Source organism: Dermacentor variabilis, chromosome 2, assembly GCF_050947875.1.
Source record: "Dermacentor variabilis isolate Ectoservices chromosome 2, ASM5094787v1, whole genome shotgun sequence".
Taxonomy (NCBI): Eukaryota; Metazoa; Arthropoda; class Arachnida; order Ixodida; family Ixodidae; genus Dermacentor; species Dermacentor variabilis.
Window position 1 is genome coordinate 39,223,484 of NC_134569.1, and position 22,522 is coordinate 39,246,005.

General features: G+C 47.9%; 1 protein-coding gene across 1 annotated transcript in view; it reads left to right on the forward strand.

Annotated features, from left to right (window-relative positions):
- The first annotated feature begins 2,530 nt into the window (after positions 1–2,530).
- The window catches only part of LOC142570301 (semaphorin-2A-like), a 29,422-nt gene continuing 9,430 nt past the window's right edge, over positions 2,531–22,522 (forward strand). The window contains exons 1-8 of the mRNA XM_075678694.1: positions 2,531–3,054; positions 5,837–5,930; positions 6,412–6,463; positions 9,958–10,023; positions 10,495–10,611; positions 11,533–11,656; positions 13,411–13,539; positions 13,935–14,056. Of these exons, the coding sequence (XP_075534809.1) occupies positions 2,565–3,054; positions 5,837–5,930; positions 6,412–6,463; positions 9,958–10,023; positions 10,495–10,611; positions 11,533–11,656; positions 13,411–13,539; positions 13,935–14,056 (1,194 nt within the window). The 5' untranslated portion in view covers positions 2,531–2,564. The remainder of the gene's footprint in view (positions 3,055–5,836; positions 5,931–6,411; positions 6,464–9,957; positions 10,024–10,494; positions 10,612–11,532; positions 11,657–13,410; positions 13,540–13,934; positions 14,057–22,522) is intronic.

Below are 22,522 nucleotides of genomic sequence, written 5' to 3' on the forward strand. Positions count from 1 at the left end.
GGCAACGTATATGCTGCGTAGTGATTTTTTCTGGCGTTTAAAGAAAGCCCTTGAAATATGAAATAAAACCATGTGACTGCGCTCGTGCGCTATCGTATTGCAGCGGCCTCAACCGTGCCTCGAGCCTATCGCTTATCAGGGACGACGTTGCTTCCTTTCCGTGTGCCTCCGTCAAAGATACCGACGCACTGTGACGCCGATGCCTAGAGCCGCGGCCGCTCAATTCGTCACGGTCCGCGCGCGCGGTTCTTTTGCAGTTGAGGGTGCTGCAATACGGTAGCGCATGAGCGAAGTCACGTGGTTTTATCTCACATTGCACGGGTTCATACATGGGATTGTAACAAACATATCGCTGTAATCAAATCACCATGAGGACAAACCAACACATACTACCAAGATTTGTAAAAAAAAATAGAACAGATAAAAAAGGAAAAACAAACATTACATGACAAGAGAACAGAGACAATGCAACTTGATGCTACGGTCTAAACTCCACTAACAAAACAACAAGCAAGTAACAGAACTTGAAGTATTAACTTAGCGCGATAAAAACACGGAAACAAGAAAGGTGGACAAGGACAAGCGCTTTTCCTTGTACACCTATCTTGTTTCCGTGTTTTCATCGCGCTAAGTTACTATTTCAATTATCGACGACCAACTAGCCCAACAATCAAATCTTCAATTAACAATACGGAGAGCAAATTTCATGACAGGGCGCATGGGAACAACGAAACATTTGTGGGTTCTACGGTACCTGTAGATAAGGCACTCCACTACCGAGCTGTTCTTGGGAAGAACGACTCTTTTAAAATGTTAGTCTTGCCGGAATATTTCTTTTCCTTTTTAGGGTGAAAAGAAAGTGTTTTGTGCAGGTTATCAGTGTCGATGTTGTGTGCTCTAAAAATACCTAGCTGGTCATGAAAAAACAAGTAAAAATATTTCATCCATTCCTGATAACGCCTTGAGGCCAGGCTTTCCAATTGCAACTATCACCGTAATATTATTTTGTCAGCATTGTCATTTGTTGGGCGTGTTGGTAAACTGACTTGGAAAGCATATTTAGCGCCAGCGAACGAGGACAGAAGGGAGACGACATCACAATGCGCTAACTTCAACAATTTGATTTTCAGGGAACACCCACCTATTTAACCCATGCACAGTGCCTATTTAACCATGCACAGTTCGAACTAGACGCATGTTCTACAGTAGGCAAGCGTTGCGAAGCTATTTTCGGCAGGCCTTAGCCCACTTAGTCTAACGCTTGAAGAGTCGAGTGATAACGTGCTGCGTTTCTTAGATATTCAGCTCGTGCTTATGGAACGGCACACGTGTTGGGAGTCTAAACCTAGAGCTAATAAGCCCCTGTTGCAGTATCGGTCCGCCCACTCAAAGCTCGTCAAGGGGAGCATTGCCAACTTGTGCTTTGGAAATGCATTAAAGAAATCTCGTCACCATAAGGTCTATACCAGTCTTATGAATCAGTCGGGAAGGTTATCAGCAGCAGGGTTTCCGGAGTCAGTGGAACTTTCGGTCGTACAGGGGCTGCTAAAAAGATGCGGGTCAGACAGCACGACTCGCGACGCAGCAAATCAATGGACGGAACGCAGAGGGAAGGTAGCGGTAGTGCCCTATCTGCATGTAGCGGCACATAGTCTTAAGAAAATGGCTAGCCGGGTGGACACAAAAGTGATCTTTTCAGCGCCAGAAAAGCTCCCGAAAATATGTCGGTTAACGGACCCGTACGGTAAGCGAGCTGTAGGATGCTCTACGAATCATCGTAAAGCACCAGTGGGTTGGGTAAAAGCTGTTGTTTATGAGCTCCCGCTGTCCTGTGGGAAAAAATACACCGGACAGACAGGAAGAAGTCTTAATGACCGGTTACGAGAACATAGTCTAAACACCCGCCGTGGTTGCTCAGTGGCTATGGTGTTGGGCTGCTGCGCACGAGGTCGCGGGATCGAATCCCGGCCACGGCGGCCGCATTTCGATGGGGGCGAAATGCGAAAACACTCGTGTGCTTAGATTTAGGTGCACGTTAAAGAACCCCAGGTGGTCAAAATTTCCGGAGTCCTCCACTACGGCGTGCCTCATAATCAGAAAGTGGTTTTGGCACGTAAAACCCCAAATATTATTATATTATTAACATAGTCTAAACGTGAGAAACAAGCAATACGGTCATCTGTCAACTCACTGTCAGGAATGCGGCTGTGCGCCGGTGTATGGGTCCTGCCGGCTTTCTGCTAGGCACTAAGATAAAGATGTGCGAGAGATTATTCAGGCTCAGGCTATCTGTCGGAATAGCAATACGTGTGTTAGTGCCCCTTCGGTCGATTTGTTAGATAAGGAGACGGATTTTTTAGATGGTTAGAATTTGGCTGAGGCAGCGCCACTGTGCATGGGTTAAATAGGTGGGTGTTTCCTGAAAATCAAATTGTTGAAGTTAGCGCATTGTGACTTCGTCTCCCTTCTGTCCTTGTTCGCTGGTGCTAAATATGCTTTCCAAATTATTTTGTCTTCAGACGTGCTGCGGGCTCCGACCTCACGTGGACGATCGAGGACGCACGATGTCCTCAAGTGGGTCATCGGGTGCGCCAAGCGACACCGAGCTGCCAAGCAGTGTGACCAAGTCGTTGCTATCGCGACAAGCGAGGCCAGTGCACCAGGACGAACAGGGAGAGCTTCAGCCGTTGACCACGGCAGCGAGTTCGTCCCACGAAGACGAGCACGAGTCACCTGCCGTGCACGCAAAGTCGTCCCGCATCAACCTGGTCTGCTGCGCTCTGCTGGCTCTGCTGGTACCGGGCTTGCTAGGATCGGCGCTCACACTGATCGCCCTGCCGAGCTGCCTTAAAGGAAAGGACAACAGGAGTACTTCGGGCACTGCCGCCGCGCTTCCGTGCGTGCCGATATCCACGGGGCGCCAGGCACCCGATCCGCCGGTTACAATCCCTACAACCACCACCCATTCGCCCATCACTCCTTCGTCCGCCACTCCTTCCACCACCCCTTCGTCCACCATCGTTGCTCGCGGATCTCTTGCATCGGCAGTTCTTGGTACGGACACAGCTGCCTGTTGGCAGAGGAGAGATATATGGCCTAGATTCAACAAGCTTTAAATTATCCCAAGTTTCCAGATGACGTCTCTGTCTGTCTGTATGGTTTCGTGTGTGCGTGTCCGTGTGCGTGCATGTGCGTATGTGTGTGTGCATCAGCATAAACTCAGCCGCGAACAGGAAACAACCGATCAGAATGCGTCACCCGCAATTCAGTTATATTTTAATTCATTCGTGTTTATTAGCTTCATGCAAAGAAACAAATATGAAAATACGGAGATCACACGCACTGTTGGTATCGATGTTATGCGAAGTATTTTGCAGGCAGTTGGCTATCCTGAAATCGGTAGTGCTTTCTCAAGCAGCTCCCAGATGTAGGGACATATTTCTACATAGCAAGCTGTTGGTGTAGTGGGGTTTCAAACGTGCTATTGGGACAAAGCAACAACAACACAGGAAGTGCGGAAAATCGCAAGTACATTTAATGCGCATTTATATACACCAACCTAGCCAGCGGGGTTATTGTCACTAAAGCTTGCCGATGGGCGCGCGACACATCGAGGAAATCCGACTCGGCGCGACCGGTTAGCGAGCGAATATGTTCGCACCCACGTTGGACACCAACGCCTAATCATTCGCGTGTACGGTCACGCAAATGGTGGCGTGGTCGAACGATCGTGTTCGTTTAATCCGGTGTCCTGCTCCTAAGCCTTTCGCAGGACGGTCCCACGAAGAGCCGGCGAGCTGGCGAAACGTCTACAGAGCTTGCCGAGCCTAAGCCATGGAGGGCAGCATTAAATATCAGGGAGTTAAATTCGATAGCAACTTGCATCGGAAAGACCAAATCCACGTCGTTTGTAAAACGCTGTCCTTAGGCTGTTACACTCTCATACGTGTGCAACAATACTTTCAATTGACTTTGCCACGATCTTTCTACCTTAGCCTATTTCACTGCCACCTTAGTTATTATTGCGAATCGTGGGGCCAAACATACGCAGCTTACCTGACACCGTTACTCCGCTTACAAAAGCGGGCTATGCGTATCATTACTTTTTAGTCAGTGCGTCATCCCAATTTGTACTCTCTTTAAAAGACTACGTGTGCTGTCGTTTATTATTATGCGGAAGCACAAGATCTCCCGCCTAGAAAGCAAGATAATAAACACTAATGCACCTCTGCGTCGTAACGCTTTCATTTTCCCATCGCTAAACACTCGACAGGTAAGCAACGGCAATCTTAATCTCCCTGTATGCTTCAATGTGTACGGTGAAAGGCTGATCGAATGTGGAATGACTTATCTCTTGAAATAAAACTTGCAACAAATTTCGACATAATATGTAAGCGCTACTTCCTCTTTAACCAAGTATTGTGAGCTTTTGCTGATATACTTTTCATTTCGTGTACTACCCTGAGTTTGTTTATTTATGCATTTTGTTCTCTCGTGTGTGTGTTTTGTCATTGATGTAGATTATTACGTGGTTGTTCATCTGGGAGTTAAAACTTTGCTTCATTAGGTGATGGCATGACTTTTCAAGCGCCTTCGACAAACATAAATGCGCAATATTTCTTTTTGCTAGTTTTGACTGCACAGACGAAAAAGGAAGCAGAGGCTTTCTTGTTCTAGGTTCATACATCCAACACGGGTGATTTGGTTCAAAGACAATTCTGATGCCAGGAAACTTGATGCTGTTGCGCTCGGACGTCTCATGAGTTATACTCAAAGGCTCTAGACACCTTTCGAAACGTATTAAAATAGTTCCAATTTGTGCGTCAGGGTTCTTACAAGCCCTGTCTTAGATAACTAAAAAATCATCCACGAAACCAAACACTTTTACAACACCGAGGCCAAATATGCGTGTAGATATGACCCTGTCACGCTGGGCTAAAAGTAAGTCACTAAAAAAAGACTTATACAGGAACCAATACAAATGTCCTGTTTTTGGAGGTAACAATCATTGTAAAAGCTTACAAACGTGGACGTTAAATACGCAGTCAATAATTCTAAAAAGGCGTCAGAGCTTATACACGAAGCATTTTGGAAGGCTACTGCACCAAAATGGTCTATAAAATCTCCAACACACGAAAGTAGTTCATCGTGTGGCAAATAATACAGATCTTTGATGACGACGTTTTCCCCAAGAGTATCGACAACAGCATCACATCCCTTGAGTCCAAATGGGTCGTCTACTTCCAATCTTTTTAAATTTTCTTGCAAACATGTTGCAACGGACCTTTGCCACGTACCTTCTTCAGACACTATCACGCGCAAAGGGCATGCCGCCTTATCCGTCTTAGCCGTGAAAAACATACCAAGCTGCCCTTTTTACTTTTCTCTACGCTCTGTACAAGCCTGCTAATTTCAAGCTGTTTGCATTGTTTCTTTTCTCTGGATTTTGCCTTCGGGATAGACGCATGGTTGACTCTGTTGAACAAAGCTTCCACTGCCAGTTTCGCTTTTGTCAAGGACTGGTTTTGGCTAAAAGCAGGAAAACCACCTTCTTTGTCGGAATTTAGTAAGCACAGTCTCTGTACATTCAGGGAATTTGCTATTTGTGGAATTGATGCACCCGTTTTTGACTGACTGCACACAGAATTGTTCGCGTTTGACTTTATTCTGGTTAGTACGTACGAGAGTTCTTGCATTCGATCCTACCCTACACCGGCATGGGTCCGGCGTGTGTTGAACTTTTTTCCTTTGACTATTTGGCGTGAGCTGCGTCAGAGGCTACATCACATGGCTGTGAAGTCACCGTCTTCCTGCCGTTTTTTGTTTTCTTTCGCAGTGGATCCCCCCGTGAAGGTGTTCACGCGTGGCAAACTCTTCTACCGCTCAGCGTACGTGGACGACAGCCGCGGGCACCTCTTTGTCGGAGCCATGTACGTGGATAACTCTGCGCAGCGATGGAATTATGATTTCTAGGAATTTATTTGGGGTAGAAAAAAAGAAGCAGAGTTTGCAAATGAGTGTGATAATACGCTTTAAGACGTCGGCTCGGTGCAGTTGTTTTCACTATAACAGCTGGGGGAAATCACTGCACGTGTCGTAAATTTTCTTTCATTGAAGAGTTAGTTCATCGTTACCATTGTTTTTTAGGCGGCAGTATCACTACAGCCGCAAGTGATAAACCCTTGGATGAAGTAACCAGTACGGTGCACAAAGTGAAACCGAGGAAACGTGGAAGACTTACAAGCTACGATCTCCTTCGATCTTCACACACACACACGCACACGCAGCCTCTGCAGGGTATCTCGAATACTGCCGCGGTCACAGTGCTTTTGCCGTCGCTTTATTGTAGCAGCATACTTATTTATGCATTTTCTGCCGGTGATCTTATGCAGTGGCATGTCTCACTCGCAGGGAGAAGCTGTTCCAGCTCCCGCTTGACGACATAAGCAGCCCAAATTCGAAGGTGATCAAAGCGCACACAGCACGTGTATTCACAGGTTCTCATAACTGCGGCAAGCAGTTGAATAATTTTCAAACTACCAGCACACAAGGAACGATTTGTTTAAATTCAGCATCATGTTTTATTTCCCACGGATTGCATTCAGAGATTAAACAAAAGGTCTTCGCAGCGACCGACTCACCGCGGCGAGTATTGCACACGGTAAAGTTATTTGCTCCCTTAAGTGTGGTTTTCTGTCCCATGATATATGACACCCTGGCTTTTAATTAAGGAGTAAAACTGTGCTGTTGTCATAGGCAATACCGCTGCTGCTTACTAACTAAAGTTAGCTTGTTGCCCTTTCAATTTCATCATTACGTCGGATCTGCGTGTTTTTTCTTGAAAGCTCGCGTTCCCGCCGTTTCAGTGAAATACAATGCACCGGGTTGGTTATCACCTTTGCTAGAAAAATGCAGCGCAAACGGACCACCGGGAATAATGGTATAACCGGGCACGCCAATTAAAACGCACATATTTTGCCTTCCACCATTTCGAGCACACACGCATCATTTTGCCGCTGCCCAATTCATCACAAGAGCTAGGACAGCGTGCGCCGCACTCACGAGCGAGGGGCATGCTAGCAATTTGGAGTTGTAATTTATGGTAGTACAATGTGAATGTGCGCTCACTGAGAGAGAGAGAGAAAATGCACAATAGATCTGCAAAAAAAAAAAAAGAAAATAGCACGGAGACCGCGCGGTTACTATTCCTGTTGTCATCACCTCAACGCCCTGATCTCAACGCTGCATACTAAAGACCAATTACTATAGTCGCTTCACCTCAACGCTTCACCCAGTAGAATAAAATTGCGGTCGTTGTCTATCTCGACGTAAAAAAGGCCTTCGATACAGTTGCTCATCAGATATTACTGAACAAAATTAACGATCAAGGGTTTAGGGGCAAAATCTGAACTTGCTTCGAAGCTACTTCAGTAACCGCAAGCAGCAGCTAATACTTCAAAAATTATACGTCTACTTCACAAATCGTCCTAACTGGCGTGCCACAAGGTTCCGTTCTTGGGCCCATGCCTTTCTCAGTCGGCATAAATGATTTCCCTACAACGGTTAGGCGTTCACAGGCTTTGATGTATGCTGACGACACAGCTATTGTATTTACTGGAGACAGTCTGCTTGATACACAGGATAAAATAAATGCGAGTTAGATAATGTTTTTAAGTGGTTCACGTACAATGAACTGACACTTAATCTTAGTAAGACTAAGCATACAGGTTTTCATTCCAGGAAGAAAAAACTCAATACTGAAATGCTTGACATATCATTATGGGGCACAAAAGTACAACAAGTTGCCTCCTACAAATATTTAGGCATTTTCTTTGATTCAGACATGCACTGGAAAACTCACATTAAATATCTTTGTTTCAAGCTTGCTTACGGATGTTATATTCTTTTTAAGGCTCGTGAATGCTTCGAATATCCTGCCGTACGCATTCTGTATTTTTCCTTCATTCAGAGTCACATATCTTATTCTATTGAGTCATGGGGAAACTTTCATAACTTACCTTGACCCTGTATTCTGTCTGCAAAAGCGTGCACTAAGAAATATCCCGTCTTCTAGGTGTACACAATTCAGTACGTACTTGTACAGCTCATTGCATGGGTTGCCAGTGCATGCATTGTATGAATTGAAAATTGCAGAGGTCAATCACAGAATTAACGAGACCAATGATCCACTTCCTATTACTTTGTCTAAAATCCCATTACGAAATACAAGAACTGCAACTAATCAGTGTTTTAATCTGCCTTCATGTCATAATCTGTACGGGAAAAAGCTCGTGGAATTGAACGGCGTACTTGTTTGGAATTCTCTGCCAATACATATAAAATAAGCCCGTAACTTTAGGCCTGCTGTGAGAAAATACTTTTTTTCAAATATACTGTCGATAAACGTTCACTTCTTTATATTTAAATTCCTACCTAAGTTGTGCACGTCAATTGTTCATGTTGTGCATGTCAATTTCATTGTTATGTATTATGTCTATTTTGTTTGCTCGCGGGCGGCGTTTTATACCCCAAGTTAACCATGGACCCGGGGCTAGCCGATGGCTATGGGTCCAGTAATGCTTTTGTATTTTGTAAGATATGCTGTAAATAACATAAATCATTAATAATTAATTAATTAATTAATTAATTAATTAATGATATACTATGAGGGGCTACCGCAGTTGTTGCAGTCTACATGGAGAAGGACTGATGCAAATGGAGAGTCGTCTAAAGGACGCTGCTTTAGCAGTGCCCAAGCTGCGCAGACGATCGAGTTCTTGAGGAAACGCACGGAAGAGGTCACTTATGCGCAATAGCTGCAGACTACGAATCCGCTGCCTCAGTTTGGACAGAAAGAAGCAATTTATTATTTCACCCATCTCTGAACACGTTTGCATTTCTTCAAGACGATGCGCGATGCCGTAGTATTGCCCTTAGCTCCTCTCGGCGAGCACTACACTCTACTGAAGGCACCTAGGAGGTGCCCTTAATCTTTTTCGTTACTTTTATTGTTATCGTCTACCAGATATGGGCATATTCTATGACATCTGTCGTATATGAGGCATAAAATAATGTAAACGAGCCTTTTGTTGCCGCACAGACTCCAGAATAACTTTCTTTTCACTTTTCTTTAAAATAGAAATATTGAGTATTCGATATTCGATTCGACGTTCGGCGGTCGTTTTTCTCGAATATTCGCATTCAATTAGATTAGGAAATTTCCCTATTCAAACGCCCCTATCAATATTTAATGCGGCCATAAGCCAGGAAGCCCATTCCTTAATTCTACCTCCTGACAACACCGGGGCACGCGCAATGCGGACGATGGCCCCGTGTGGCGCGTGGCCAACTTAGAAGTGCGCCTTAGTTTACTGTGCCAAACTGGTTCGCAAACCGTTTTAAAATTTTATTTCTCTGAGCCGGCACTGAACCGGAATGAAATGGGAGCGCGTTGAACCCTAACGCGAACCGGACCTAAATTTTTCTAGTTCCAGACCCTCGCCATAAATCTTACGCTATGTGGTATTTCTTATGGTTATAGTAAACACGACTTCACTGCTGCTCTGGTTCAATTTCGCTATTGAAATAAGTGCTGGAAAGGGAATAATTGAAAAAGATAGTAAACTGTTTCTATTACTTATCGGGACAATCTAATTTTTCAAACAGGTAATTTCCGATATTTCTTTAACTAAACTTAACAAGGCAGAACAACGTTGACTGTCACCGGCGATGAAAAAAAAAAGATTGTTCGACCGAAAAAAAAATCACGTCATATATTTTTGAATGGCATGCATAAAGCAACATCGTACAGCTCACAATTAGAGAGTTGCCTACATCATTCGTCGTGCATCAAGCAGACATGAGCGTATGTACATTTATATTGTATGGCGTACGAGTACGAGTATGTTCACCATTTCGTCTCAGGTTACATTTTTGCACCAAACGCCATTTATGCAGGAGCTTGATTTGATGGCTCCAAGCGACAACGTGAACAAGTGTGGTGTCTACAGGGGACAACATCGGGTACGTGACACGTTATTGTAGGTATGAGCGCTTGGTCTTATGCGACATCTTCCATGGAGTGTAGACATGCATCCATGGTTTTGGTAAGCGCCGAGGTTAAGCGGTGTGCGTGAACACGCAGAATAAGTTTCTTTTGCGTTGAACTTTCGCGTATAGAGTTCACTATGGAGCTTGTCGTCTTTCGTCCACAAGGCAAGACGACCTTTATTCGCAAGAGGCCTTAGCGCCATTCTGAATGAATCAATAGGATTCATTCATTCATTGCTTCGTGCGCCTGTCGCTCGACCGTCGACAGCACATGACGCAAGGCTGTTTCAGAATGTTCCAGTTGTAGGAAATCGAATCTAGGCAAGCGCCTGGAAACTCGAATTTTACGTCTGTACGTTGGAGCGTTGCGCGTCGTGAATGAGCGAGACGCCCTTCAAATCGTGACCAACTGCGTGAGCGGCCGCTCGACCTGCCTGACCGCAGCTGGGCAAGGACGTGGACTGCCGCAACCACATCCGCGTGGTGCAGCCGATACGGGACGGAAGCACGCTCTACATCTGCGGCACCAACGCCAGGGCGCCCACGGATTGGCAAGTGCAGGTGCGTATGGCTCGGCGGGGGCGCTCTCTCCACGTTTCAATCGCAGCCTGAACCTGTCTCGCTACACGCACTGCCACATGACTAGCGTGTAGCGTAGCGACAATCTATCCCGAATCGTCAGTCAGCGGCAGGGTGACCTTACACGTATGTGCACTCGAGGTTTCACTGTGAGGCTGTATGGAGGTCCTGTAATTTCTCGTTGCGAACAAAAGCAGGACAAATTGCCGTTGAAAGGCGGACCCACGTTCGGCAGGACGGACCTGTCTTCGTCGTCGCAGGTTGTCTTTAAATAGATTTACGTTTTGTTTAAGTCTTGTGAGCAACCAGATTCTCGACATACGACTCGAGGATTCTCAACATGCGACTCGAGGCGAAGCTAGTGACTGCCGTTTATGTGTGAATCGCTCTTTAGTATGTCTTCCTGTCAAATAGCGGGTGGCTACGTTATTTATCATGTGTCTTAAGTTCGTGGTATTCCACCCAAACAAGAACAGGGCAGGTTCTTAGGAGCACAGCTGTCTTGTTCATCTTCATTGTGCGTGTTTATTCAAACAAGTCAACTCGAACACTTCAACTGATTCACAGTGGGGCGAGCAAGGGAAGGTTCAGCGTGGAGCCAACCCTTCGGCAACTCGACTCACGTTTTGCTTTTCGAAATGATGGCGCCAGGTTGAGGTTTCCCTTGTTCATTTCAGCTGTGTTCTCTGGTCGAGGGGTGCGCGTTTAGTTTGCGCCAAAAGGCACCGTATAGTAGATGTAAACCGACTTTTACCGGTAAGTTCTGTTACGCGATGTTCGATGCCTCCGTTTAGTCGCGGTAGTCTGGGCAGCCATCTTTTCGATGCCATCTCCATCACAGCGTGTCGGTTTGTATCGGCCCGTTTGTGCTTACTTCCCGTGCCGTCTCGCGGGGCTCCGCAGGCTGCAGACCTCACCCTGGTGCCGGCGGCCAACCAGGTGCCCGTACTGGGAGTCAACACATCGAATGAGGCGCAGGGTCGCTGCCCCAACTACCTCCACCAGAGCTCTCGGACGTTGTGGCTGGGTGAGCATGCGCGCAGCTACTGATTGCGTGAAAAGGCGTTTCATTGCCACATTTGTGCATGTTTGTGGCTGCGGTGGTGAAGGCTCGGTTCGAAGGTGTAAGAGAGGGTTTTATCTAGCAGCCAACATCAATTTACATATTGAAATATATGTAAAAAAATTAATAATAAAGAAACGCTCTCATGAGACAACCGCTTAACCAATATGTGTGAAATTCGTTGCGTTTGAGAGAAAAATAAACTCTCGCAACTGTAGAAAAAAAATCTTGATTTAGGACCTTGTGCTTTTTACAGAAGTTATCGAAAATAGGCAAGTTAAATAAATGTAGCGCTAAGTTTGCAAATTCGTATCTCCGCACCAAAAACGAACGTCGTAGTTATGTAAACTGCATCTGTTGGAGCGTCAAAGGCGGAAAATTGTTATGTATTATCATTATTTACTACTGAGCTATATAGAGTTGTAAACTTGCTACTTCAGTTTTATTTTGCATTAAAAAATGCGGCTGTGCTTGGTCGGAAATATATTGCTAATCTGTGAGTGAGACTTTTAAAAAATTATAGGGTTTTACCTGCAAAATCCACTTTTTGATTACGAGGCACGCCGTAGTGGAGGACTCCGGAAATTTGGACCACCTGGGGTTCTTTAACCTGCACCTAAGTCTGAGCACACGGGTGTTTTCGCATTTCGCCCCCATCGAAATGCGGCCGCCATGGCCGGGATTCAATCCCGCGACCTTGTGCTCAGCAGCCCAACAAAATAGCCACTGAGCAATCACGACGGGTGAGTAAGACTTTTTCACAACCCTTCTGAACACTGTAATAAATATTCATAAACTGTAAATCAATAAAACAAGTTTGTCCACTTTGGATGCTCTAATGGATGCAGTTTGCAAAACGCTGATATTTGGTTTTAGTGCACAAGTAAGGATTTGTAAACTGAGGACCTCAATTTTTTCCCCAATATTATCAATTTTCGGCCAATTTTGTAAATATATACAAACCATAAATAGAAGTTCATCAAGTTACAGCGACTATAATTTAACGTTCCCTCTCAATTTAAACAAATTCGATTAAGATCGGCCAAGAGGATATTTCAAAACAATATTTCTACGTTTTATATGTATTTCAACAGGCGGCATCCGTGGGCTAAAGCTACATGTTAATTCTTTTTGAAACATGTGTTTTAACTAGTGTTACTATGCGCTGCAGTTTTTATTTTGTTCTGTGAAGCAATTGAGGGCTTATGTTGCGGACAGGGTTAGTCGTAGTGTTACCTCTGCGTTTACTTTGTCACGCGTATCGCGTTTTGTCATTCATTTCATGAGCCGGAACTCGTTAAACACCATCTGCTAGCATTTTTCTTGCGGGATGAACCTTGTGACATGACAAGCTTTTGTGTCTGTGTTACACAATTCAAAATTCAAAAGTCAAAATCAGTAAAAATGATCCAATGATAGAGTAGCATGTTGCTACAAAGAGAATCCGACCAAATGTCATTTGCTTGTGTCCGTTGACCTGGCGATTAATTCGCCAACGCCCTGCTTGCTATCTGCTGCTCTTCTTGATAGCTCACTTGGCATTGAGAAAACCCACGAAACGAGCGTTGGGGAGTTCGATTCCTGAAGTAGGAACGGAATAACTCGTACAGGCTTGGTGGTTGGCAAGTTTCGATTCCTGTAATCTTCCTCCGCCTTGGTGATTGCTGTGCATGACTATGCATTCTGGTTTGTACTTTAGCTCACGTTTCTCCACGCAGACGACGCGCCCACGAGCGGCAGCTCGTGCGTGGTGGCCCTGACCGTGCTGTCGACAGACCAGTACGGCTTCTTCCGGCTAACCCCGAGAGGATTTCCGTTGCGCTCCACGGACACGCGCGCCATTCAAAGTGAGTACGACTGCGAGCTAATCGGGCGCTGATATCTTATGCCACGCGCAATGTACATCCCTTGCCGACACGCCAAACAGCTGGCCCCTATTAGGGAGGCCACCGCATTGACTCGGTGGCTGCCAGTGGGAAGGCTGAGAGCCCGTACATTCCAACAGGGAGACCTGCTTCAAGGTGCCGTGTCGAAATAGGCACGCAGGCGACTTCTATAGCTCGATCACATTTTTTCATTTTCACACAAAGCATGGTGTTTAATTGCTTTTCTCGATGACGTCATACCCGGAGTGGGCGTGCGCTTTCATCTAGGTTTGCATCTCGTACTCGAAAATGCACACTTTGGGCGCACCCTGCGTCGGTCGCATTCACGGCTGCTTTTTCTTGTTTCTCTGTCGCAGAGCCCCACGTGGTAGACGCCTTCTCGACGGCCGAGCACGCCTACTTCGTGTTCCGCGAGGAAGGCATCGAGCGCAAGGCGTGCGGAGCCAGAAACGTTTCGACGCTGGCACGCCTCTGCAAGGTGCGCGTTCAATAACGCACGTTTTCGTCACATGTGCACGCGGTGCCTTGCTGATGAGGCCGAACGTTATGTTTCAAGCGGCACCTCTTCTTTGCTAACCAGCCGCGGAGGCCCAGTGAATGCGATGTGAAGCCGCTATAAGCACGAGGTCGCGGGTTCGATTCGCTGTGGCAGAACTTAGATGAGACTGAAACGAAAAGTGAACGTTAAGGAACACCCCATGGTCAAAATTATTTCGGTGCCTTCAACTACAGTGTCCCTTGTCGTACGATGGAGTGTCTCTTTGGGACATTAAATTCATTGAAATGAGCAATGGGTAGTTCCGTCTTCCACACTATGTATTAGTCAATACGAACGACTCGCTAAGTTCACCACGGGCAGACCCGTTCTAGGCACCCTAGGCATAATCTACACCACCAAATTCGGACCAAAAGTACCCGTCCCTCCAAACATTCGCGCACAGCTAGTTATCCCGCTCATACCTCGTAATATGCACCCTGAACCGAATCCATAGCGACATGCAGAAAAAGCTAAACGGCTACAAAAACGCTATGACCAAGCCGCTGACGTAGCCTACGTGGACACTGTGGAATACCCTAACCAAAACACCATGGCGGTCGTCGCACTCGCGGGCTCGCAGTACCGCCTCGCCGCGACCGCATCAATACTCCCCACTCAACCCGAAGGAGGAGAAGAAACGGCCGTCGCTTTGGTCTACGCCGCTGCCAATGCACACTGCATCATCAGCGATTCAAAATCGGCCATTCGCAACTAAACAAAACGACTGATAGCGCCACAAGCGTAGAAGATACTCTATGGCACTCCTCCCTCAAGGAAACGTCGCGTCCAGATCATCTGGGCCCCTCGTCACTCGGGTCTTGCTGGAAACGAAGCCGCCCACGATGTCGCTCCAGCTCTCGCACACCGGGCGCCTCATCGTTCTCCTAAGTCTTCCGACCCTGACCAGCCCACCGTTCTGCATCGCGGTCACGTGCGGGACCGAATGGTCATGCTCAGAGAAATGCTCCTCCATTACAGCAGAGAGCGGTTACGCTACCCCCCAGCCCACAAAACACTGCATAAATCTCAATCCACCACTCGGCGACTACTTCGGACTCGAACTTACCCTAGCCCCGTGCTATACGACCGCATTTACCCCGGCGCATACTCCCCACTCTGCAAGGCGTGCGAGGCCCGCTCTGACCTCGATCACGTTATCTGGCAATGCCCCAAAGCCTCACCCACCAACACCTACCGCACTAACACTACACGCTTCATAACTACGGCCGAGCAGTGGGAGACTTTGCTGCTCAGCTTGGACCCAGAGAAGCAGCTCTGGGCCGTCCGGATGGCCGAAGACGCCGCCAGAAAGCAAGGACTGGGAGCCGTCTGAGGAAGGGGGCGACAGGGGGTTAGTCTCCCAACCCCGTCAATCCTGGACCCCTCAAGGACATAATAAAGTTCGATTTCTCTCTCTGCATTATGTACACTCCACCTTGAGTCTGATTATTATTATTATTATTATTATTATTATTATTATTATTATTATTATTATTATTATTATTATTATTATTATTATTATTATTATTATTATTATTATTATTATTATTGGCATCTGCACGCTTTCCTGTTCATTAAATTCGGGTGCAGTTTTCAGTTCAGTCTATACATTGTATTAACCGTTCCTTCATTTGGGTTTCGAGCGTAGAAAAAAATAAGAGCTGTTTGTGGCGTCGCCATTTGTATTGTTTGCTAGTGGGGAAGCATATACAGGGTGTCCCAATTATCAAGCACCGATATTTACAGATATGCAACTGCTATGTAACTGGACTCAGTTTGCCGTCGCTTGGAGATACTCGGATTATTTCTTGCATTCTGTTTGATTACATTATTAGTCTTAATTAGTAATTCCGCTTTATGAATATTGTAATGAGACGAACAGTGTCAGTGAGAAATGATATTATAGCAGCGCATTTGCATCTGACACGTACATGCACACCTAGAAAGGACAGGCGCTGGACTGTGTTTGGATCGGACTGCTGGTACGATCTGTTGGGAACTCGGCGCTGACGCCCGTGGTTGTACCTGGGTCGCAAGCCCCAAGGGTAGCGTTGGCCTGGCGGCCTGGGGTACAACTGGAAGCATCCGAAGGTCCCGGCAAAGCATGAGTCGACTGGTAACAACGAAACAACTTGTTTATTTTAACATCGCAAAGAGTTGGCGGTCAGGTTGACCGAAGTAGAGAGACGGGAGAGCACTTCACTCAACAGAAGAAATCGGAGCCCTCCTTTTTGCGTCCGGGGGCAGCTGTTTTTATACTCTCGCAGTTGAGGGCAAGAAGGAACCCCTCAAAAGACGAGCACGTGAATGTACAATGGGCTAATGGTGACGCACACTGTCGTAGCGATGCCGTAGCACCATGACGAGCACGATCTCGTAGCACCCTGTCGAGCACGATCTCGTAGCACCCTGTTGTAGCGCTGCCGGTCGGGCACAATGACTGGAATGAGAGTATGGTCCCTGCTTTGGCATCGCCTGTTTCGGGCACAATGACTGGAATGAGAGGGTGATCTTTTGCGGTCGCATCGCCGCAGTCGCGCCTGGAAACACCTGCCGATGAGTGTTGCGGCGACGACGATCGGGCCAAAATGTCTGCCGCCTCGCTGCAGTCGCGCCGGCAAAACCACGTGTCGCAGGCGAAACGCAACAGACCGCCCCGCCGGGGGAAGGAGATCCCGATGGACAGGGGACTGCATCCGCTGTCCGGAGGGATGTCGCTCGATGATGCTCATAACCGAAGTCGGGCGTCCCTCGACGTTTCTTGAGCGCAGCGCACAGAGAAGGCCTCGTTCTCTTGTTCAGGTTCGCACGGGACACTGCAAAGTGACTTCGGGAGAGTTCACATTTTTGTTCTCGTTCCCGGTAAGCGTTAGAACTACGCTGAAACTCAACCGCTCAGTCAGCAAGCACGGCACAACCCTCACTAAGCCCTGCCAGGCTCTTTCCCCTTTTTATACCACTGCCTAGTTCCTTACAGTAGTCTAGCATCACTCAGAACGCGTCCACAAATTGAAAACTTGCACTAGAAAGCATATCATCACTTTGAAACACTAAACAAAAGCAATATGTTAAAAAAATCCTGCCTCAGGAAAAAAAACATCAGTAACAAACAATTTTGAGGCTGATTCCTACGTTAGGGGCTTCGACTTAAGCCATCGGCGTTACCGTTGAGACTCCCCTTTTTGTAACGCACCTCAAAGGAATATTGTTGTAAAGCGAGGCTCCAGCGCAGGAGGCGGCCATTTTTGGGAGAGATGGTCTGCAGCCATTGGAGAGGGCAGTGATCCGTCTCAATGATAAACCTCGAGCCGGCTAGATAGCATGACAATTTCTGAACGGCCCACACGAGACACGCACACTCTTTCTCGGTGGCGCTATACGCCTGCTCACGACTGGTCAGCTTACGACTAGCATACAGGACGGGGTGTTCTACTTCTCCATTTTCCCGTTGGCACAGTACAACGCCCATGCCTCGCTCACTAGCATCGCACTGAACAATGAACCCTTTTGTATAGTCTGGCGATCGTAGCACAGGCTGGCTTGTTAGGGCACTCTTTAGGGCGCTAAAAGCTCTTTCCTTTGTCTCGTCCCAGACGACTGTTTGAGGCTCTGTCTTTCTTAGAGCATCCGTCAGGGGAGCCGCGATATCAGAGTACCTAGGGATGTACCTCTGATAGTAGCCGGCGACACCTAAGAACGACCGAATATCGGTCTTTGTGCGCGGTTGCGGAAAGTCTCGCACAGCGGCCACTTTTATTTCAGAGGGGCGGCGACGACCCTGACCAATCACGTGACCGAGGTAGACAACCTCGGCCTGTGCTAACTGGCACTTAGGAGCCTTTACTGTCAAGCCTGCTTCGCGCAGGCGGGTTAGCACTGCCCGCAAGTGTGTCATATGCTCAGACCAGGATGCGGAGAATATCGCTACGTCGTCTAGATACGGTAAAGCGAATTCTTGCTGTCCCCGCAACACTTTATCCATGAGACTTGAAAAACAGTATGGCGCGTTCTTCAAACCAAAACTCAACACTTTAGGACGGAATGTTCCCATTGGTGAAATGAACGCCGCATACCTACTAGCCTCTTCTGTAAGTGGAACCTGCCAATAACCCCTGACAAGATCTAGGGTGGAAATAAACTGAGCGCTACTAACTTTCTCAAGGCGCTCCTCGATGTTAGGGATCGGATAAATTTGATCCTTAGTGATGGAATTAAGCCTGCGGTAGTCGACGCAAGGACGAGGTTCCTTGCCCGGTACCTCAACTAAAATCAAAGGGGAGGTATAATCACTCTCACCTGCCTCAATAACACCGAGCTGTAGCATTTTCTTTACCTCAGCCTCCATAATATCGCTCTGGCGGGGTGACACCCGATACGCCTTGGATCGTACTGGCTCTGGGGAGGTAAGTTCTATATCATGAGTAAGTACCGAAGTCCTACCAGGCCTCTCAGAGAACAGACCTTGAAACTCTTGTAATAGCTGGTGTAGTTCGGTTTTCTCCTCGGGCGACAGCGGTGCTTTACTGATAAGGTCACTAATGACTTGACCGGTGTCTTCCCTGTTCGTCACTGAGCCTAGTCCCGGAAGCTCGACCGGAAGCTCTTCAGGAACGTTTACCATCATGCACACCACTGCTTCCCTTTGTCTATAAGGTTTGAGCAGATTACAGTGGTAAACTTGCTGTGCTTTCCGCTTTCCTGGCAGACTTACCACGTAGTTAACGTCCGACAGTTTCTGAACAATTCGCGCTGGGCCCTCCCACTGCACGTCTAGTTTGTTGTTTAGCGACGTGCGCAATATCATGACCTCATCGCCAACCTCAAAACGACGGGCCCTGGCTGTCCGATCATAATAAACCTTGGCCCTCTGCTGGGCCTTTGTCATTGCTTCACCTGACAACTCCTGTGCCCTTCTTAAGCGTTCGAGGAGCTTAAGCACGTACTCCACCACGACTGGGTCGTCGCCCCTACCTTCCCACGATTCTCGAAGCATGCGAAGCGGAGATCGAAGCGAGCGACCGTACACCAGTTCAGCTGGCGAAAACCCCGTAGCCGCATGCGGCGCGGTCCTTAAAGCAAACATCACCCCAGGCAGACACAGCTCCCAGTCAGTTCGATGTTCAAAACACAACGCTCTCAACACGCGCTTCATGACGGAGTGGAGCTTCTCAACGGAATTCGACTGTGGGTGGTACACTGAGCTGTGTAACAGCTTTACCCCACACCTTTCGAGAAAAGTTGTCGTCAAAGCGCTAGTAAACACTGTGCCCTGATCTGATTGGATTTCCGCAGGAAAACCAACTCGCGCAAATATGGACAGTAGTGCATTAACTATCTCAACTGAGCTGAGTTCTTTAAGCGGCACTGCTTCAGGGAACTTTGTCGCTGGGCAGATCACAGTCAAAATGTGTCTGTACCCCGTGGCTGTTACCGGCAGAGGTCCCACAGTATCAATAACGAGCCGTCTAAAAGGCTCCGTAATGATAGGTACCAATTTCAACGGCGCCCTCGATTTGTCCCCTGGTTTGCCCACCCGCTGACAAGTGTCACATGTCCTCACGAAATGGTCTGCGTCCCGAAAACACCCTGGCCAATAGTACTCTTGCAAGAGACGGTCCTTAGTTTTCTTAACTCCTAGGTGTCCGGACCACGAACCCCCATGCGACAAGCGCAACAGATCCTGACGATAGCATTGAGGCACGATCAGCTGATCGAACTCCACTCCTCTTCGGTCTAGATACTTCCGGTACAGGACTCCACCTCTTTCCACAAAACGCGCAGTTTTCCTGGCGATACCTTCTTTGACATTGCAGCGCACGTTTTCCAGGCTGCCATCCTTTTTTTGCTCGGCTATCAAAGCCGACCGGCTGACTTTTAGCAACCTATCAAGTCCGTCTGACGTAGGCGCGATGAGCAAATCAGTAGATAGCTCTTCTAACTTTCCCGAATCGGGATTTTCCTCTCCAGTATCTGGCGCCTTCAACGCTACAGACTCAATTTTATTCAGTTCGGGCGTGCTCTGAATATCAGCTTGCTGCGCCTCTGACCCTTTTTCGTTGTTTGATAACGTCGGCCCCGCAACTACCGCCTTTGCAGCGAGCTCCCGAACCTTCGATCTGGTTAAGGCCTGAACACTAGCTTCACCAAACAAAAGCCCCTTCTCGCGCAGGAGGTGATCGGACCTGTTTGAAAATAGGTACGGGTACTGGGGGGGCAGCATAGATGACACTGCCGCCTCCGTCTCAAGCGCTCCGAAAGGTCCTTCAATAAGCACTTTTGCTACCGGCAGACACACGCTATGAGCTTCCACGGCTTGCTTGATCCATGCGCACTCGCCCGTGAACATATGGGGTTCTACGTAAGACGGGTGAACTACATCCATCGTTGCTGCGGAATCGCGAAGCACGCGGCACTCTTTCCCGTTCACGAGGAGGTCTCGCATGTAAGGCTCGAGAAGCTTCATGTTCTCGTCAGTGCTGCCTATTGAAAAAAAAACAACTTTTGGTGTTGTTTCCGGACACTGCGCCGAAAAGTGACCCGGCTTCTGGCACGTATAACAAACGCCCGCTCGCCTCATCTCGAACCGCTTTCTGCGTTTGGCTGCCGCCGTCTCTTTACGTTTGGTCGGACTGCTTTCACTCGCATCCGCACTACGCGTGTCCCCCTTTAATCTCATGGGCGTGAACTTCGGCCTCTCAAACTTCGAGCCAAATTCACCCTTTTGACCGTCCTTAGCTCCGCGAGCTCGACGCGTCACAAACTCCTCGGCTAGCTCAGCGGCTCTAGCCACCGTACTCACGTCTGGCCTATCCAAGACCCAGTATCGCACGTTCTCCGGTAACCGACTATAAAACTGTTCTAGCCCGAAACACTGCAGAACTTTATCGTGGTCACCAAACGCTTTCTCTTCTTTGAGCCACTCCTGCATGTTCGACATAAGCCTATACGCAAACTCTGTATATGACTCACTTCTGCCTTTCTCATTTTCCCGAAACTTCCGACGGAACGCCTCCGCAGACAGCCGGTACTTTTTTAGCAGACTCGATTTTACTTTGTCGAAATCCTCTGCTTCCTCTCTATCCAAGCGAGCGACTACGTCGGCCGCCTCGCCGGGTAACAAAGTGAGCAAGCGCTGTGGCCACGTTTCCCGAGAGAACCCCTGCTTCTCGCACGTTCGCTCAAAGTTAACCAGGAACAAACCAATGTCCTCTCCAAGCTTAAACGGCCGCATCAGGTCAGTCATTTTGAACAATACTCGTTCTCCTGCACCGTGTGCCTGACTTCCATTACGAGCGCGTTCCATCTCTATCTCGAGACGCTTCATTTCCAAAGCGTGTTGACGGTCACGCTCTTCTTTTTTCTCTTGTTGCTCTCGCTCTTTCTGTTCTTTACGTTCGCGCTCTTCTTTTTCTTTTTGCTCTTTAAGTTCGCGCTCCTGTCTTTTTGCAGTCTCTCTCTCTTCAATGGTCTCAAGGCATTCCGACAGCTCGTCATCCTCAGCCTCTAACTCAAGAATAGCCTTTATCAGTTCTGGTTTTCTTAGTTTGTCTGAGACATCCAGACCCAACTCTCTTGCAAGCTCCAACAATTTCGGTTTGCGCAACGACTTCAAATCCATGGCTGCTCTGAATGCTGCTTTCTCTACTGCTTACTATTGTCTTGCCGCAAACTAACCCGGCAGCAACGACAACCACAATTACCAGCTCTGTTTCTGACACTAACAAAAGCCTGGCAAAGCTCAGAAGAAGAAAGTCCCGCACTCACCAAACCTCGCAGCCAAGAGTCCCGCGCAGTCGTTCCGCTGCAGGCAACCAGTCATCACACAGGGCTCGTTGCACTGCTCCCGGATCGTCGTTGAGCTGCTCAGCATACAGTCAACTGCATCTCTTCGCTGCTGGCCTCCGTTGTCGCGATCTCACCGCTGGCAGACAGTTGTTTGAAGTCGGAGGCGATCTCACCGCTGCCAACCAGATGTTTGGATCGGACTGCTGGTACGATCTGTTGGGAACTCGGCGCTGACGCCCGTGGTTGTACCTGGGTCGCAAGCCCCAAGGGTAGCGTTGGCCTGGCGGCCTGGGGTACAACTGGAAGCATCCGAAGGTCCCGGCAAAGCATGAGTCGACTGGTAACAACGAAACAACTTGTTTATTTTAACATCGCAAAGAGTTGGCGGTCAGGTTGACCGAAGTAGAGAGACGGGAGAGCACTTCACTCAACAGAAGAAATCGGAGCCCTCCTTTTTGCGTCCGGGGGCAGCTGTTTTTATACTCTCGCAGTTGAGGGCAAGAAGGAACCCCTCAAAAGACGAGCACGTGAATGTACAATGGGCTAATGGTGACGCACACTGTCGTAGCGATGCCGTAGCACCATGACGAGCACGATCTCGTAGCACCCTGTCGAGCACGA